Here is a 19431-nt window from a genome sequence, read left to right as displayed (position 1 = left end):
CGCGTTCACACCCATTTAAGTAGAACCAACATTCCACTGTGTCCGTCATCAACGGGGGCGTTACTCAGGCGGAGGTAAAAATTATGCGGGGAGAAAGGCTTAGCAAGCCTCAACGCGCGAGTGCACACACAAAAGCACACACGCACACACACGCACTGTATACATTTGAAATGAATCGTTCCAGCAAAGTAGGCTTCTATTATTTGAATTACTTGTTTTAATGGGTATCATAGTAGTAAGTCCTACTGTAGAACATGACATATTAGCATGACATCTGATTTATTAATGCCAATACTGGATGACAAGAGCAATTGGCACTTGAAAAATGTAAATCTTGAGGTGAAATGTGAGTTTTAAAGATCCCATGAAATTAAACATGTTTTATTCTCCACTCTACCCCTTTTCTCTGCACATAGATCTCATCTATTTCTCACTATGTGCCAAAATAATCCTTTCCACATTTTCCGTGAAAGAAATCCATGTGTTCTCTTTCTGGAAGAAGTATCTAATCCGAGAATTGCATCACTCTGCACTCTGCAAAGGTGTCCAATACAACTTGCGGGTACTTCAGTCGGTCGGTCGATTACTTCAATCGATCAATGTGAGGCATCGAATTTAACCCCCCCACCTCATCTCAGTGGTCTGTTGCATCTGGGGGGGGGGGGGGGGGGCTCCTGATGCAGTTTCCATGGACCTTTAAGGATGTTTTAAATTAATAACAACCTCTGCCAAAAGGCTGGGAATCACTGTAATGAGTGGTTGCCGTGGTAACTAGGGACTCCGTGGCAGAAACCGCTGTACAGGAAATGTGTAGAGGCTGGTCTGTTTCATATCACAAAGTTGTCCTTTTTGACCAAGTCATTTACCAGTGACTTCAAACATGAAAGAGGAACGATGATATGTATGACAGATACTTAGATACGGATGATATGTATGAAAGATACTTAGATATGGATGATATGTATGACAGATACTTGGATACGGATGATGATATGTATGACAGATACTTAGATACGGATGATATGTATGACAGATTCTTAGATACGGATGATATGTATGACAGATCAATTCTTGATCAATTGAAAATGGAGGACCCTTATGTAAACAAGACCAAAGTCTTTTTCTGGTCTTCATCCTCTTAGCAGTTGTTAGTATTGAGCTGTACTGTATTGTACCGATTCTACAATCTGTTAATAAAGTTTTCAATCAATCAATCAATCAGATACTTAGATATGGATGATGATATGTATGACAGATACTTAGATACAGATGATGATATGTATGTCAGATACTTAGATATGGATGATGATATGTATGTCAGATACTTAGATATGGATGATGATATGTATGACAGATACTTAGATATGGATGATATGTATGACAGATACTTAGATATGGATGATATGTATGACAGATACTTAGATATGGATGATGATATGTATGACAGATACTTAGATACGGATGATGATATGTATGACAGATACTTAGATATGGATCATATGTATGACAGATACTTAGATACGGATGATATGTATGAAAGATACTTAGATATGGATGATATGTATGACAGATACTTGGATACGGATGATGATATGTATGACAGATACTTAGATACGGATGATATGTATGACAGATTCTTAGATACGGATGATATGTATGACAGATCAATTCTTGATCAATTGAAAATGGAGGACCCTTATGTAAACAAGACCAAAGTCTTTTTCTGGTCTTCATCCTCTTAGCAGTTGTTAGTATTGAGCTGTACTGTATTGTACCGATTCTACAATCTGTTAATAAAGTTTTCAATCAATCAATCAATCAGATACTTAGATATGGATGATATGTATGAAAGATACTTAGATATGGATGATATGTATGACAGATACTTGGATACGGATGATGATATGTATGACAGATACTTAGATACGGATGATATGTATGACAGATACTTAGATATGGATGATGATATGTATGACAGATACTTAGATACGGATGATGATATGTATGACAGATACTTAGATATGGATCATATGTATGACAGATACTTAGATACGGATGATGATATGTATGACAGATACTTAGATACGGATGATGATATGTATGACAGATACTTAGATACGGATGATGATATGTATGACAGATACTTAGATACGGATGATGATATGTATAACAGATACTTAGATATGGATGATATGTATGACAGATACTTAGATACGGATGATATGTATGACAGATACATAGATATGGACGATGATATGTATGACAGATACTTAGATACGGATGATGATATGTATGACAGATACTTAGATATGGATCATATGTATGACAGATACTTAGATACGGATGATGATATGTATGACAGATACTTAGATACGGATGTGGATATGTATGACAGATACTTAGATACGGATGATATGTATGACAGATAGATAGATATGGACGATGATATGTATGACAGATACTTAGATACGGATGATGATATGTATGACAGATACTTAGATATGGATCATATGTATGACAGATACTTAGATATGGATGATGATATGTTTACATTTTACATTTACATTTAGTCATTTAGCTGACGCTTTTATCCAAAGCGACTTACAAGTTCTGTACGACAAGCCATCAGGAAGGGCACAACTCTATCAGCTGAGCAACAATGTATGACAGATACTTATATACGGATGGTATGTATGACAGATACATAGATATGGATGATATGGATGACAGATTCTTAGATATGGATGACAGATTCTTAGATATGGATGACAGAATCTTAGATATGGGTGACAGAATCAAGTCAAGTCAAGGGTTTTATTTGTCACGGCATACAAGCATACAGTGAAATGCGGGAGGTCATGCACGCAGCGATTGTGCAATAATACAAGTAATAAGAATAAGACATAACAGGTATAATGTACATAAAGTTTACAAAAGCATGGTAAAGGACATGCTAAGGTCCTGCGATAGTGCAATACAATGTTAGCTACGGATGAGGCACTGGGTCTTCTGTACACTACTATACAATGCTATACTATGCAATCTACAGTTATACTATATATCCTTATGCTATCTTGCTATATCCATCTATTTACTATACAAGAACCACTCCCGTTCTTTTGAATTTTTTAAAGTGACCTTTTCATTGTGTAAAGTGACCGTTGAGTGTGAGTGTGTGCAGCATGTGTGTGTGTGTGTTCATGCTAAAGTGACTGTTAGTGTGTGAGCGTATACAGTGTGTGTGTTGTGTGTGTGCTCATGTGTGCTTGTGTGTGGAGAATTCAGTGTTCAAGACTCTGATGGCCTGGGGGAAGAAGCTGAGCCGAAGTCTCTCTGTCCTAGTTGCTGGTGTGCATAGGCGTTTGCCTGACTGCAGCAGCTTGAACAGGCTGTTGTTGGGGTGGTGAGGGTCTTTCATTATTCTGCAGGCTCTGGATTTGCACCTCTTGTTATATAAGACCTGCAGGGGTGGTAGTGCAATACCCGTAGTACGCTCAGCTGAGCGCACCACTCTTTGTAGGGCCTTCTTGTCCTGTGCCGTGCTGTTTCCATACCAGGCAATGATGTTTCCAGTCAAGATGCTCTCTACAGCTCCGGAGTAGAAGGACTGGAGTATCTTCCCCGATACTCTGAACTTCCTTAACTGTCTCAGGTGGTAGAGGCGCTGCTTCGCCTTCTTTACGAGTCACGACTGAGTCTATGTGTGTTGTCCATGTCAGGTCTTCTGAGATGTGGACCCCCAGGTACTTGAAGCTGCTCACCCTGTCCACGGTAGCCCCGTTTATCCACAGTGGTGTGTGTGTCCCCTGCTGTCTTCTCCTAAAATCCACGATCAGCTCCTTGGTTTTACCAATGTTCAGGAGCAGGCTGTTGTCCTGACACCAGCATGCCAGTACATCAACCTCCTCCCGGTAGGCCTTCTCGTCGTTGTCAGAGATCAGCCCCACCACCACTGTGTCGTCCGCAAACTTCACTATGGAGTTGGAGTCATGTGTGTATAGTGAATACAGCAGGGGGCTCAGAACACAGCCCTGGGGGGACCCGATACTCAGGGTGATGGTGTTGGAGGGCTGACCCCCCACCCTGACCGCCTGAGGCCTTTCACTCAGAAAGTCCAGTATCCAGGCACTCAGAGCGGAGCTCAGACCCAGCTCGATCAGCTTGTCCACCAGTCTGGTGGGGACTATGGTGTTGAACGCTGAGCTATAGTCAATGAACAACAGTCTCACATAGCCCCCCTTCTGGCTGTCTAGGTGAGAGAGGGTGCTGTGTAGTATGTGGGATATTGTGGATATCCTGAAGAATGTTCTCAGTCAACCGAGGCCCAGTTAATAACAAGCTTTATTAACCAGACAGATAGAAACATACATAGTAGTAAGAGAGAATGGCTGAGGGGCTCGCCCCAGGTCATCAGATGAATTTACCCAAATAGAGACGAGGGCCCTCATTCATCAACGTGTGCGTAGAATATGTTCTATTTCCACACGTAAGCACAGAATGTAGAATCAGTGTACGCACAGGAAAATCGGGATTCATCAACCGTGCGTACACAGGTTCTACGCACACCTGTCATGATGAATCTCACCTTGGCCCTGCGCCGAGGCTCGTGCACACTTTCACGTATTTGCATACCAAAACCGCCCGATTAACCATATACGGTAATGGACACCCCCATGAAATGTGGAAGAATGGACTAAACCGAGGGTGTTGTACACTGTCGGATATTATACCTATTAACTTCCTAAAAGACCATTGCTGCCTGGACACCGCAAACACTAATAAAGACCATTAACCACTGTTTTGCCGTTGCCCGTTAGTGTCATTAATGCATGCTGGAATAAGAATGCCTTTCTTAATCTATTTTTAATATTAATAATTATTATAATACAATAAAAGACAGCTCCGTCTTTTAATACACATATATTGTACAGTAACGTCAAATAAATACTACAGTCCCCACTGAAATAAAGGTTCTGCACCCACATACCAGGCCAGCAGTGATCTACAGCATAAAAGATAGCCACTTTATAATACTATTCTGAGTAGATAATTCATCTGTATCGCAACAGAGTCACGGATCTGGTCGGGGCAGGTATCATTATGTCGGGAAAATCCTTATGAAATAAACAAAAGTGAATTAAAGAATTTAAAAACAAAGTTTAGCATATTCAATTGTTTTATAAGCTTTCTGAGTAGATAATTCATCTGTATCGCAACAGAGTCACGGATCTGGTCGGGGCAGGTATCATTATGTCGGGAAAATCTTTATGAAATAAACAAAAGTGAATTAAGGAATTTAAAACGAAGTTTAGCATATTAAATCGTTTTATAAGCTTATAGCTTTTTTCGTGCTGATTTGAGAGGGTCCAGCTGCAGAGCCGGAGAGCAACTCTCAGGGCCAAGATAGCACTTATACTATTTTGAGAGAGACAGCAGAGAGACAGACAGCAGAGAGACAGACAGACAGACAGACACTGTTCCACAGTGTGTGTGTGTGTGTGTGTGTGTGTGTGTGTGTGTGTGTGTGTGTGTGTGTGTGTGTGTGTGTGTGTGTGTGTGTGTGTGTGTGTGTGTGTGTGTGTGTGTGTGTGTGTGTGTGTGTGTGTGTGTGTGTGTGTGTGTGTGTGTGTGTGTGTGTGTGTGTGCGTGCGTGCGTGTGTGTGTGACTACTAGTCTAATAGTAGAGACTCAGCCCCCCCCCCCCTCTGGACCACCTCCTAGTAGAGACTTCTCTAGGAAGAAGACGAAGATGAGGATTAAGGCGAGACACTGCAGGTGAATAGGCAAATATACCTTTTTTGTTGATTTTGAGATTCTGTTATTTTGCTTCCTAAACATGTCTTCTATGAAACTAGTGACAATAAAACGTCAATAACACACATTTAGTTGTTCATTTTACTTCATTTTGCCTTATTGCATCCATAAATGTCCACATATTTAATGGGGAAGTGCCTCATTTGCATATATAAACATACATTTCAGAAAACTTGTCTCTACTAGGAGGTGGTCCAGAGGGGGGGGGTCTCTACTGGGAGGTGGTCCAGAGGGGGGGTCTCTACTAGGAGACTAGTGGTCACACACACACACTGTGGAACAGTGTCTATCTGTCTGTCTGTCTGTCTCTCTGCTGTCTGTCTCTCCGGCTCTGCAGCTGGACCTTGATCAAATAAGCACGGAAAAGCTTTTAAGCTCGTAGCTCCAATTTGGGTCCCAAATTGCGGTACAAATGAAGGAGGTGTCTCGGGTAGTGGACTCTAGTTAATATTATGTTCTCTCTGCAATTAGACTGCCCCTCATTCATCCCTATCTGATGCTATCTCTGAAAACAGTTCCTGCGAGCGCAGTCAGTGCACCCCATAACGCTATATATATAAACCTGCATTCATTCGGAGAGAAAGACCTATTCCACATGCTATTTAGGGTTTGACAATAATTACACTAATATCGCTATTTCACAATTAACTATAATGAATCACGGGGGTCATACAGAACACGCGCCAGTGTCTTTATTTCCGCCTTGAAACGAATGCAGAACTGAGCAGTGCTTATGCGTAGTAACGATATTCTACCACTGGGCGTCAGCTAAGTGTGGTCCGAGCTGTGCGTACACGTAAGCACGGAGTCAAGTTCAAGTTGAAATTGATGAATCCCACTCTTTGCTTAGAAATGATCGTACGCACAGGGTAAGCACAAATCTGTGCGTAAGTCAGGTTGATGAATGAGGGCCCTGGAATGCTGTCGGGAGGAGCCTTATATAGTTCAAAAGGGGGGGGGGGGGTGGTCCCATTTGATAGGTCAAAATGGGTGGGGGGGGGGACACAGTATAGGGGACAAAGGGGAGGGGAATGTCTTTACATGAGCGTTGGGGAATCATTATATTATTCCACAGTTACTCACTTTTCTCTTCATAATGTGGGTGAGATTAATGTATAATATACCAGGATTATTTGGAACAGGTAAAATATTGAAAAGTGAATAGATATGGTAAAAGAATGTGATCGATGTAATCCATCGGTTATTAGATAATGAATGAAATGGAAAAGAATTAAAATAATGAACATTTTGGCCATTGTGATTTGTTGGTTTACCGGATTAATGAATGAAAATCAATTCAAATCCGTGGTGGGCATAACAGTTTAAAATAGAAATATTTACATACGTGATTCATGACATGATTGACTGGACTAAAGTCTGTGTTATTTTGATATCAGAGATGTGGGAATATCACCCTTTTCTTTTATTAATAATCTCAAATACCTATATCAATGAGTGGTCCTCAACTCTGATATCAAACACCAGACAACATAATCATTAGAAGCTCTAGTTGTGCCTATATCTTGGCACTTACCTCCAGTCATTCACGTCGTGAATCAGACATTTAAGTGGTAACTATGTGTCTTCATGATAATATCTATGGGAGCTAAGATCATGGTTGTACACATACAAACATAGTAATATTTACAATAGACATTACCTTAGTGGCTAATGTGTATAAAGAGAACATAAAAAAAAAAAAAAAAAACTGACATAAAAGATGATTATGGTACCCGTGTTAAACTATATGTGTATATAATTTAGATAAAAGGTTTTATGCATTGTTCTAGTATATTGTGCATAATACTATCAATGGTCAAAAACAAAACTTGGTGTCTTCTTTTATGAGACAATAAACTAACTGATTCTGTCCTGTTTAACACTATAATTTGGCACTTAAGGTTGTTCGAATGTGATGCACTGTGACTCTGTGATCATTCTTCCCTTTAGCACTCCATTGTTGCTTGTTATTCACATTATTAGTTCATAATTTTCCAGATACATATGAATTTTGTGAAACAGTTCTTGTTTGTGAAGGCATGAATCTGACAGATGTCGCTTCGCTGTTGACAAGCTGTTCTCTGCCAGGGGTGTGTCCTTCTGTGGTGGTCTTGATGTGTGTTGAATGTATCGTACATTCAGTTGATGTTTCTGTGAGCCTGTCGTGTGGCAGTAAGACAGTAAAAAATAAATAAATACATAACAATGTGGACAATGTGTTTCTCGTGTGTGACGCCTCTTGGTCCACAGGTCTCTGATGATGTCTCTCTTCTTGACGATGCAGTCGGAAACATTCACTCCTCCATCATTCAGAGGGGGCCTACAGGAGGTCGTCATCCACTCCCTGTGTGTCTCGTCAAAGGTCACAGGGTTATTTGCGAGTAGTGGGGTGGCCGTCCACGGGGACGCTGCAGATTCCCCTCCCGGAGCCTGTGTTGCTCTCCATCTGCCGCTGTGCTCACGCTTGGCCTTCATCAGGCCCAGAGACATGGCGGTAGGGTGTTCTTTAACATGCTGTGTCGGTCGCTCCCCCGCTCCCCGTCATCGTGGTACCACTAGGTGGAGGGTGAGGGTTTGCCGGTGTAGTGGCCAGTCAGTAGGACGCTCTCTCCCACACGGATGGTGGACAGGCTCAATCTCGTTGATGGTGATAACTCTGAACTCGTAGGTGTCTTCTCTTTTTCCGTCGAAGGTTGATCTCCTCTCTGTCAGTGTCTCCTTGGTCAGTCTCCTTCGTCGTCCTCTGCTCCCCTTCCTTGGGGACGTCTGTGTCGTGTGGGCTGGGTTGGATGGCAGCTCTCCCACGGTTGTTGTTGTCCCTGGCGGTGTCGTTCGTGGTTCAGGTCAATCATGAGTCACTCCTTCTCACTCATTGTGTCCTTTCACCAATATGATCTGAGGATGATAAAAACCTGCCTTAGAGAAATATTTACATACATGATTCAACGCCTTTCTGCTAAAGAGGAAAATCATTTAGGATTCGTTCAATTCACTGTAACACCATCATGCATTTTATATCATCTGGATCTGATCTTTGCATGGAATCAGACAAAATAGCTCTTTATCTTTATAGTCTGTGATGTTAAATTGAAGTTGACCTTACCTCAGGCCGCGTACGATGGTGTGCTTGGATACTTACCTCGCCATGACTTCTTATATTATTCCACAAGTACCTGAGAGACCGCATCGTCAGTGGACCTGTTTGGCCTGTATGCAAATTGCAAAGGGTCCATATCACTGGGTAGGGAGGCACAAATGTAATCCTTAAGATAAGATAAGATAAGATAAGATATTCCTTTATTGATCCCCTTGGGGAAATTCAGGCATCATAGCAGCATGGGGGGGAGGGGGGGAGGGGTACAGGTAGTAAAACAACACAGTATACAGGTAGTAAAAGACAACACAGGCAGTGTAAACAATTTGATCAATATGGTCAATATAATTTACTATCTGACTAGCTGAGGAATATTCACATTATTCACAGTGTCACATGAGGTGCAGTATGCAAGAGGTAGTGTTATAATAATAATTTACTATCTACTGAGTATACATTAATCATTAATCAAAGTACCAGGGTAGTCTACTTTGTCCCCCTTGGGTTCCTATAAGTCCCAGGTCAATGTCTGGTAGCAGTCGCTGTCGCTGCCCCCTGTTGTGGGGCCTGGAGGCTGCTAGTCGCTGCCCACTGTTGTGGAGCCTGATGGCCGCTGGTATGAAGGACTGTCCGAGGCGGTTAGTTGAGTGTCGGGGGGGGATGAGTCTGTGGCTGAACGAGCTTCTCATCTTGACTAGCTCGTCGTAGAGGGGGTGGTAGGGGTTCTCCATGATGGCATCCAGCTTCCTTAATCACCCTCTCAAAACATTTCATGACCACAGAGGTGAGTGCCACGGGTCTGTAGTCATTAAGACCTGCTGGGGAGGATTTCTTTGGTACCGGGATTATAGTGGACACCTTGAAGCAGGCAGGGACCATGGACTCAGCCAGGGATAGATTAAATATGGTGGTGAACACTGGGGCTAGCTGGTTAGCACAGGACTTAAGTATCTGTCCTGTTAGCCTCTATGCCTTCTACAACGGCGCTCAGGTTCCGGGTTCCTCTGATTGGCCACGACGCCCACGTGACCCTACACTAGCCCGCCCCCTTCCTGCCGCGCCGCGCTCCCTCAGCTTCCGCGCTCTCTCAGCTTCCTTATAACGAATCATTAAAAAAAATTACCGTTAACTGGAATATGTTGTTTCTTTACACATATGTTGGATTATGTAATTGGTTAACTGGAATATGTTGTTTCTTTACACATATGTTGGATTATGTAATTGGTTTGTCATGAGGGGGAGAGGAGGCAGCCAGGGAGGCGGCTGGGGAGGCGGCCGGGGAGGCGGCCGGGGAGGCGGCCGGGGAGGTCGAGGGGGAAGACGGACGCCTGTCTGCAAGAAAGTGGTCTACGACGACCACGAGAGTGAAGAGGAGGAGGACGACGCGGTCAGCTTGCGATCAGAGGAGGACGAGTACTGTGTGTTGTTGTGGCCACCGGTTAATTCGCAATTTTTTATTGGAAACAACAACACAACAACACACAGTACTCGTCCTCCTCTGATCGCAAGCTGACCGCGTCGTCCTCCTCCTCTTCACTCTCGTGGTCGTCGTAGACCACTTTCTTGCAGACAGGCGTCCGTCTTCCCCCTCGACCTCCCCGGCCGCCTCCTCTCCCCCTGCCGCCCCGAGACGCGGAGCCCCCCGGTCCTCCACCACCACCAGTACTGTGTGTTGTTGTGGCCACCGGTTAATTCGCGATTTTTATTGGTTTGTCATGACAAACCAATTACATAATCCAACATATGTGTAAAGAAACAACATATTCCAGTTAACCAATTACATAATCCAACATATGTGTAAAGAAACAACATATTCCAGTTAACGGTATATTTTTTTAATGATTCGTTATAAGGAAGCTGAGGGAGCGCGGAAGCTGAGGGAGCGCGGCGCGGCAGGAAGGGGGCGGGCTAGCGTAGGGTCACGTGGGCGTCGTGGCCAATCAGAGGAACCCGGAACCTGAGCGCCGTTGTAGAAGGCATAGAGGCGTCCTGTTATCCCATCTGGGCCAGCTGCTTTTCTGGTGTTCACCCGCATAAATGCTCTTCTCACACTGTGTTCCGTCACTGAGAGAGTGCCCCCCCCGCGGATGCCCCCCCCCCCCCCCCCCTCCACGACGACCGGTGTGTCAGTGATGTCGTTAGCCGGTGAGATAGCGTCGCTACTGTTTGCACCGAACCGTGCGTAAAAGGAGTTGAGTTGGTCCGCGAGAGAGGCGTCGGCACTCCCCATTGAGTCAGTAGTCAGTTATCGTCCATAGTCCTCGCCATAAACCTCTTGTGTCGTTCTGGACCATTTGTGCCTCTATCTTGCCAGCGTATGTCCTCTTAGCAAGCTTTACAGCCTTGCGCAGAGTATAGACTGTAGCCTTATACTCGTCCATATTTCCTGACGCTCTGCCCAGGTTATAAGCAGTGGTGCGAGCATTCAGTGCCACTCGGATAGTATTGTCAACCCACGGTTTCTGGTTCGGGAAAACCCGAACCTTTTTCGTGGGTACAATGCTATCTGCTAGTGTCATTATAAAGCTAACAACAACCTGAGCGAACTCACTGACGTCACTTGAGCTTGACTGAAACATCAGCCAGTCGACGTCATCAAGTGCGTCCTGTAGCGTGGCCTCTGATTGGTCGGACCACTTTTTTACCTGACGTGACGCGACAACGTCACATGATCAGCAGAGAATCTTAGATATGGGTGACTCCTCATTCAAGGATGCAGGGCTCTGGTATTGTTAGTCCCAGCTCCCGCAGAGTGAGCCGACTTCTCTTTAGTAGTATGTAGCACCTTGATACTACGTGCCCTTGTTCCCTCAGGAGTGGACGACGGAGCGGACATCCCCAGGGACATGGTGGCAGGGATCTACGAGAGGATCCAGCAGAGAGAGCTGCGTTCCAATGAAGACCATGTTACTTATGTCAGCCGTGTGGAGCAGTCCATCCTGGGCATGAAAACTGTGAGTGACATGTTAATGTGTGTGTGTGTGTGCGTGTGATTTAACTTAGTAGTGTGTGTGTGTGCACGTGCATGCAAGTGTGTGTGTGTGTGTGTGTGTGTGTGTGTGTGTGTGTATGAGAGAGTGTGTATGTTATTTAGCTTAGTGTGTGTGCTTATGTATGTGTGTGTGTGTCTGTGTGCAATTTAGCTTATTAGTGTGTGTATGTGTGTGCGTGAGTGTATAAATATATGCATATTTGTGACTATGTGTGTATGTCTGCATTCATGTCTATGTGTGTGTATGTGCGTGCAGCAGAATTGCTTGTGTGCGTGTAAGCATCTATCTCTTCCTTCTTTTCTTCTGTCTGCACTTTGAAGTGTGTTGTGCTGCCTCTACCTCCGGCTGTCTCTCTGTCAACTGTTCATCCTGTCCTCTCTGTCCTTTCTTAACCCCCCACACACTCTCTCTCTCTCCCTCTCTCTTTCTTTCTCTCTATCCCTCTCTCCCTCCATCTCTCTCTCTCTCTCTCTCTCTCTCTCTCTCTCTCTCTCTCTCTCTCTCTCTCTCTCTCTCTCTCTCTCTAACTCCCCCCTCTCTCCCCATCTCTATCTCCCTCTCTCTCCCTCCCCCCTCTCCCCCCTCCCTCTCTCTCCCTCCCTCTTTCTCTCTCCCTCTCTCCTTCCCCCCTCTCTCTCCCTCCCCCCTCTCTCCCCCCCTCCCTCTCTCTCTCTCTCCTCCACCTGTAGATCCTGGCGGTCCCTCACAGGCGTCTGGTGTGCTGCTGTCGCCTGTTCGAGGTGCCCGACGCCAACAAGGCCCATAAGCAGAAACTGGTTCAGCTCCAGCGAGAGGTCTTCCTCTTCAACGACCTGCTGCTGGTAAGAACCCCCACACACACTATCTCTCTCCCTCTCTCTCTCTCCCTCTCTCCCCCCCTCTCTCTCTCCCCCCTCTCTCTCTCTTCCCCCCCCTCTCTCTCCCCCCTCTCTCTCCCTCTCCCTCCCCCCTCTCTCTCCCTCTTCAACAACCTGCTGCTGGTAAGAACCCCCACACACTCTCTCTCTCTCCCTCTCTCCCCCCCTATCTCTCTCCCCCTCTCTCTCCCTCTCTCTCTCCCTCTCCCCCCCCCTCTCTCTCCCCCCCCCTCTCTCTCCCCCCTCTCTCTCCCTCTCCCTCCCCCCTCTCTCTCCCTCTTCAACAACCTGCTGCTGGTAAGAACCCCGCAGGACCGACTCTGAAGGGTGGATTGGAACACTTGATACCAGAGAGACTGAGGTGAATAGAGATTGGTCTCAAACTCCAGCAATGCATAGAAGACATCAGATCAGTGTTCCTGTTTAAAGGGGCAGTGGTCATGAGGGTGTTGTTGTCCTTCAGATCAGTCTCCAGACCGCATTCTGAGGGTATCTTTGGCCACGTTCACACTGCAAACAAAAGCAAAATCCCAAAATTGGCCCAAATCTGATTTCTTTGCTCATTCTGTGACTCAGATCTGAACAGTGTAGACAACACAAATCATGTAGAATCTGATCTCTTCAATTCTGATTTGGGCCACTTTCATAATGTGGTCCTAAATCAGGTACAGGTCAGATTATTTTGCAATGTGACCTCAGTCTGATCATGTGACTTTCAGAGCAATGAATCATAATTGAGCACTAAAGCCTTGCAGTGTGAATGTAGCCTGTGTCGTCTCGGAATTTGACTGCATTTTACTCTGTCTTGAGTTGGTCTCGGACAAAGAGGTCTTAGAATTGTATTTCAAGATCAGTCAATACCACAACTGTAATGATACATCATTACCTTCCTGGGCTTTATTTTCATAATTTTCTTGACATTTTCTTTGTGATTGGATGTAAAACGTCCCCCTTCAATGGCAACCAATAACTTGGTTTATTCACGAGTAGAAATTGTTAACTTGTTTTCTACTGCAGGGCAACAGGCTTTTACATTATAAAATAAATATATATTTTATATAACTACTATAAACTAACGCTTCTGTTTATTATCCTCTGGCATACAGATCACCCCACTACATCATCATACTAGTTTTTACATACTGAATCATTTACCCATCAGTGGCTGATGTGATCATTTGAGACTCATGTTAATTTAGCAGCAGTAAGGCGTTTCACTGTATTGAGCCTTTAGTATTGTATTTGACTAATATTCCTATATAATTGTTTCTTTCTTTTGGAATTCTACCAATTTGACCAGAAATAGTGTAAATGTTGAGCCGTCACTCTGATGGCAGATCAACACCCTTACGGTTATGACCTTGAATTAGACTTGCATTGGTCTGGTCTTGTTCTTCACTCTGTCTCGCCTCCCTCAAAGTCTTGGTCTCGACTTGGTCTTGGTTTAGTTGGTCTCGACTGTACAACACTACCGGAGATTAGATTAGATTAAAATGTATTGTCATCATAAAGCACAAGTAGTACAGTACAACGAAAATAAGTTTGGCATCCAACCAGAGCGCAAATGTAACAGTAAAGTGCAATAGCAATATACAATGTACAGGAGATTAAACTGGGTATGACATATATAAATTAGTACTACTGAGTAATAGTGCTAATCACATGTATAGAGTTGTACTATTAATATGTACTGTGATACAGGTATAAAGACACTATGGTAGTAAGTCATACTGGCCAGCAGTGTAACTAGTAAGAGTAGGTAAGGTATATGTACAGAGTACAGATATATCTATATAGTATCTACAGATATGTAAAAAATATATATGCAGGTATGTACAGAGTGACAGATGTGGATAAATATATGTAAGGTAAGTATAAATATATATATATAATGCAGTATATACAGCATTATTGTACATGCTATCATACACAGTTATATGCAGGTGTATAAGTAGGTATATACAAAGGATTATACGCAGGTAGGGAGAGGGGAGAAGGCTCTAATGAGACTGTTCGTTCAGCCCACAGTCCTACGGTGTGTGTCTGTTCTGTTGTCAGATCTTGAAGCTGTGTCCCAAGAAGAAAAGTTCAGCCTCCTACACCTTCTGCAAAGCAATGGGTCTGCTGGGCATGCAGTTCCACCTCTTCAGCAATGAATGTAAGACACACATTTGCAGCACGGTCATTGATCAATTCAACTCAACCGTAGCCTATTAAGTGTATTAAGAGCTGAGCCGAGAGCTCACACCTCCACCTCTTCAATAACAGCATGATGCATGCTGAGTTATCTACAGCAGGCTTTTCAGAGAGGGGAGAATAATGTGTCTCTCTCCAAGACTCCTGCATTGCGGGCTGAATAGGCTGCAATATAGGCTGACTACAACGCCCCCAAGGCACACGAGTTAGCTGTCTAAAAATGGTCAATTCTATTAGATTAGGCTTCACAAGAGCCTGCAAAACCGGTGCTCGGCAAGAAGAGAAAAGGTTGGGAAATGAACTACAGTAAATCTATAGTATTACTGTGTTTCTTTGCCATACATATATAATACTGTAGTGATTCACCATAGAAAGGTAGCATTTCTATGGCAAAATCACAGGAAAGTGATTTCACCAAATATTCCGCTAGAGAAATACTATGGTGACCAGATTTATTGTGGTAGTCTATAGTGGGTGCACCCCCCCACCCCCTATAGGTTTACTATAGGTTTTTACTATAGTTAATTTTGGCACATTACATTTATATAGCGCTTTTCCAGACACTCAAAGCTCTCCCCACAATGTAGGGTGGAAATAGCCTCTTTCACCACCACTGGTAGGACCCAACCTTGGGCTATGCAGGCTCAATGGCTGCCATACACTGGCACCAGGCACACATCACACTACACAATGGCTGAATGGCTCAGGAGACAGGGATTTATGTCAGCCAATTAAGGGGAAGGGACGATTAGGTGGCCTTGATGTCAGAGACCTGATTGGGAATTTGGCCAGGAACGTCGGGGAGCCCCCTACTCTTTACGATAGGCGTCCTGGGTTCTTTAATGACCAAGATTCATGACCTTGGTTTAGCGTTTCATCCGAAGGACTATATGTTTTACTATAGTTTATTTTGGCATGGGACTGACCTCCAGTGTTGTGATGTCACCAGACTATAGGTTTTACTACAGTTTATATGTCACCAGACTATAGGTTTTACTATAGTTTATGTCACCAGACTATAGGTTTGACTATAGTTGATATGTCACCAGACTATAGGTTTTACTATAGTTTATATGTCACCAGACTATAGGTTTTACTAGTTGATATGTCACCAGACTATAGGTTTGACTATAGTTGATATGTCACCAGACTATAGGTTTTACTACAGTTGATATGTCACCAGACTATAGGTTTTACTACAGTTGATATGTCACCAGACTATAGGTTTTACTATAGTTGATATGTCACCAGACTATAGGTTTTACTACAGTTGATATGTCACCAGACTATAGGTTTTACTACAGTTGATATGTCACCAGACTATAGGTTTGACTACAGTTGATATGTCACCAGACTATAGGTTTTACTACAGTTGATATGTCACCAGACTATAGGTTTGACTATAGTTGATATGTCACCAGACTATAGGTTTTACTACAGTTGATATGTCACCAGACTATAGGTTTGACTACAGTTGATATGTCACCAGACTATAGGTTTTACTACAGTTGATATGTCACCAGACTATAGGTTTGACTATAGTTGATATGTCACCAGACTATAGGTTTAACTATAGTTGATATGTCACCAGACTACGCCCACGGCATCACCATGCTGAGTCCCTTCACCTCGGAGAAGAAGCAGCTGGTCAGTTTCTGCTCCCCCAGCGGAGAGGAGCTGAGGAGGTTTGCTGAGGAGCTGAGGGAGTCCATCACGGAGGTCAACGAGATGGAGCAGATTCACATCCAGTGTAAGGAAGGATACTCCTTTCAACGCATTATACATAATACATAATAGATAATACATACACAATCGTGTAAACGCCCATACATGCATACACACACATTGACTAAGTACATGTGCATACATTTTTGCTCTTGCTCTCACATACACATGGTTGGTTAGGTAGTTTTGTATTTTTCACGAGTTTAAACTTTTATTCCATTTAAATTATTTTGTTTTCAGTTTAGTTTCAGTTAGTTTCCAGACTGGGTTTTAGTTTTACTTTAGTTTCTATTGTTTAAAAATAGGATAGTAGAATCGTTTTTATTTAAAACATTTTATGGGGGCCAGATTTAAGAAGTTCAGAATGGGTATTGTGTGTAATACAAAATTTTTTATTTGTGAAGGCAATTGTGACCATGTCCATCAGTTTGTGGCTCATGTCTCCCTCTGTAATTATTTAGATTTTTACGGATTTTCTACAGAATGTAAGCTTTCAAATGATGTGTCATACATTGAAATCTGAAAATATCTGAAGAAGATATGCTTATTTGAATCAGGCGATTAGCCAACGAAACCACTCATGTGATTATAATGTAAATGTCACACCGCCCCCAAGCTCAGACATTTGCCCCTTTTTTAAACAAAAGTTTCAAACGTTATTTAGAGATACTATAACTGACTGAGGGGGGTTAGGTGAGAGGGGAGACAGGGGAGGACTGGTCTGAGATGCAGGGCTAGAGGGGAGACAGGGGAGGACTGGGCTGGGATGCAGGGCTAGATGGGAGACAGGGGGGGACTGGGCTGAGATGCAGGGCTAGATGGGAGACAGGGGGGGACTGGTCTGAGATGCAGGGCTAGAGGGGAGACAGGGGAGGACTGGGCTGAGATGCAGTGCTAGATGGGAGACAGGGGGGGACTGGGCTGAGATGCAGGGCTAGAGGGGAGACAGGGGAGGACTGGGCTGAGATGCAGGGCTAGAGGGGAGACAGGGGAGGACTGGGCTGAGATGCAGGGCTAGATGGGAGACAGGGGGGGACTGGGCTGAGATGCAGGGCTAGAGGGGAGACAGGGGAGGACTGGGCTGAGATGCAGGGCTAGATGGGAGACAGGGGGGGACTGGTCTGAGATGCAGGGCTAGAGGGGAGACAGGGGAGGACTGGTCTGAGATGCAGGGCTAGAGGGGAGACAGGGGAGGACTGGGCTGAGATGCAGGGCTAGATGGGAGACAGGGGAGGACTGGTCTGAGATGCAGGGCTAGAGGGGAGACAGGGGAGGACTGGGCTGAGATGCAGGGCTAGAGGGGAGACAGGGGAGGACTGGGCTGAGATGCAGGGCTAGATGGGAGACAGGGGAGGACTGGTCTGAGATGCAGGGCTAGATGGGAGACAGGGGAGGACTGGGCTGAGATGCAGGGCTAGATGGGAGACAGGGGAGGACTGGTCTGAGATGCAGTGCTAGATGGGAGACAGGGGAGGACTGGTCTGAGATGCAGGGCTAGAGGGGAGACAGGGGAGGACTGGGCTGAGATGCAGGGCTAGAGGGGAGACAGGGGAGGACTGGGCTGAGATGCAGGGCTAGATGGGAGACAGGGGAGGACTGGTCTGAGATGCAGGGCTAGATGGGAGACAGGGGAGGACTGGGCTGAGATGCAGGGCTAGATGGGAGACGGGGGAGGACTGGTCTGAGATGCAGGGCTAGAGGGGAGACAGGGGGACTGGTCTGAGATGCAGGGCTAGGGAGAGGCAGGCAGGCAGAAACCTCTGTAGCACAGACTACTGACAAAACAGTAACCAGAATAGATGGCTAGAAACATTGACAAACTGGTGAGTCTACGATCTAGTGGATGGAAAACCAGAGTAGATGTATTGTATGATGATGAACTGATGGCAGGCAGGTGTGCAGACTGGGAAGGTGAATTGGATGGACCATGAGGAGTGGGGACAGGAAGATGACCAAATATGGAAACAGAGAGAGAGAGAGAGAGAGAGAGAGAGAGAGAGAGAGAGAGAGAGAGAGAGAGAGAGAGAGAGAGAGAGAGAGAGAGAGAGAGAGAGAGAGAGAGAGAGAGAGGGAGAGGCAGGAGTGGGGATCATGACATCCTCACACTTGCTGTGTTGACACATTTGACCAAATTCACAGACTAAAGAAATTATTTGCATTTAAAATTTAAAGAAATTTGTATGTTCAGAATTGTTTCAGTTCGTTTTTGTTTTTCTTTCTTTCTAAAAATAAACTAGTTTTCTCTTTTAGTTTTTAGTTTAGTTTTACTTTAGTTTAGTTTTACTTAACTACAGTAACCCTGATACATACTTACCAATGAGAAGCATTTATTTGTTGTCCGCTATTATAGTATGTGCCTGGCAGATATATGTACAGTATGACTGAAGGTACTGCTGTTTTATAGAGAGGGTCTCATGAGTCATGAGGAAATACGTGCAACACACACACACACACACACACACACACACACACACACACACACACACACACACACACACACACACACACACACACACACACACACACACACACACACACACACACACACACACACACACACACACACACACACACACACACACACACACACACACACACACACACACACACACACACACACACACACACACACACACACACACACACACACACACACACACACACACACACACACACACACACACACACGCTATCCACAGAGGAAATCCACCTAGCACTGGTGAGGTTCATGATGGTGCTCTGTGTTGTGTGT

The 19431-nt window shown here is 44.4% G+C and overlaps 1 protein-coding gene across 1 annotated transcript in view; it reads left to right on the top strand.

Moving 5' to 3' along the window:
* Positions 1–19431, top strand: part of iqsec3b (IQ motif and Sec7 domain ArfGEF 3b) — a gene marked incomplete at both ends in the record, with an annotated part of 155345 nt that overhangs the window by 124432 nt on the left and 11482 nt on the right. Inside the window, 4 exons of the mRNA XM_084335489.1 lie at positions 11723–11862; positions 12591–12722; positions 14817–14916; positions 16546–16704. Of these exons, the coding sequence (XP_084191615.1) occupies positions 11723–11862; positions 12591–12722; positions 14817–14916; positions 16546–16704 (531 nt within the window). The remainder of the gene's footprint in view (positions 1–11722; positions 11863–12590; positions 12723–14816; positions 14917–16545; positions 16705–19431) is intronic.

The sequence above is a fragment of the Notolepis coatsorum genome (assembly GCF_963971535.1).
Source record: "Notolepis coatsorum genome assembly, chromosome: 18".
In the NCBI taxonomy this organism is placed as follows: domain Eukaryota; kingdom Metazoa; phylum Chordata; class Actinopteri; order Aulopiformes; family Paralepididae; genus Notolepis; species Notolepis coatsorum.
This window is presented reverse-complemented; position numbering and strand designations above follow the sequence as displayed.